Source organism: Protomyctophum bolini (genome assembly GCF_963924005.1).
Source record: "Protomyctophum bolini genome assembly, chromosome: 12".
NCBI lineage: Eukaryota > Metazoa > Chordata > Actinopteri > Myctophiformes > Myctophidae > Protomyctophum > Protomyctophum bolini.
In genome coordinates, this window is record NC_137873.1 from 847352 (window position 1) to 848377 (window position 1026).

Consider the following 1026-nt stretch of genomic DNA (forward strand, 5'->3'; position numbering starts at 1 on the left):
GATCAGGGGGAAATGTGGAAATACCCAAAATATCTGTACATTCTTAATTTACTTAACCCCTCACCATGTTGTACGAGCGGGAAAACAGTGTGCAGGAACAAAGACAAGACACCACCCTCTTTGTGGCAGGATCAGATCAGCCAATAATATATGGGAGTCGCACACTTAATTTGCATAGGTGTGCGATAAATACTGGTGCAACTCCGTTCACAGATCACTTCTTATCTTCGTTCCACTGAGAAAGAAACATGCCTGAAGTAGCGAAACCAGCACCCAAGAAGGGCTCCAAGAAGGGCGCCGTCACCAAGACCGCTACGAAGGGCGGCAAGAAGCGCAGAAAGGGCAGGAAGGAGAGCTACGCCATCTACATTTACAAGGTCCTGAAGCAGGTCCACCCTGACACCGGTGTCTCTTCCAAGGCCATGGGCATCATGAACTCCTTCGTCAACGACATCTTCGAGCGCATCGCCGGTGAAGCCTCCAAACTGGCTAACTACAACAAGCGCCGCACCATCTCATCCAGGGAGATTCAGACCGCCGTCCGCCTGCTGCTCCCCGGTGAGCTGGCCAAGCACGCCGTGTCTGAAGGCACCAAGGCTGTGACCAAGTACACCAGCTCCAAGTAAACTGTTCTGTCTGCTCTAAACACAACGGTCCTTTTAAGGACCACACATCTTGTCCAAGAAAGGGTTTATCCAAATACTCTAAGCAAATGGCCTTTACAGACTGCTAATCCAGTTATTCCAGGTCAGTCATTGACGCTCTTCGGAATAACACGATTCCAACCCTAATTTTCAGGAACACTTCTATGATGCCCACAGCAACACAGGTCTCCCAGGAAGTGACCCTGATGCTGCATCAAGTGAGTTGTATTCTTTTAACCTATTTGCAATAATTGCAGTTACAGATTCCATCACTATATGATTAATTTGGCTATGGGTGAATGTAATAAAAGCACATTGGACAAAGGCACTATATAAATGCACCATTTACCATGCGATACGCTTCAATCATGAAGAGCAAGAT

General features: G+C 47.5%; 1 protein-coding gene across 1 annotated transcript; it reads left to right on the forward strand.

Annotated features, from left to right (window-relative positions):
• Nucleotides 1–248: 248 nt before the first annotated feature.
• On the forward strand, nt 249–675 carry LOC308324926 (histone H2B 1/2-like; the record flags this gene model as incomplete). Its single annotated transcript, XM_080777271.1, has 1 exon — nt 249–675. One exon carries the CDS (start codon nt 249–251, stop codon nt 624–626), a length of 378 nt encoding a protein of 125 aa, XP_080633397.1. The 3' UTR covers nt 627–675.
• Between the last annotated feature and the right edge of the window lie 351 nt (nt 676–1026).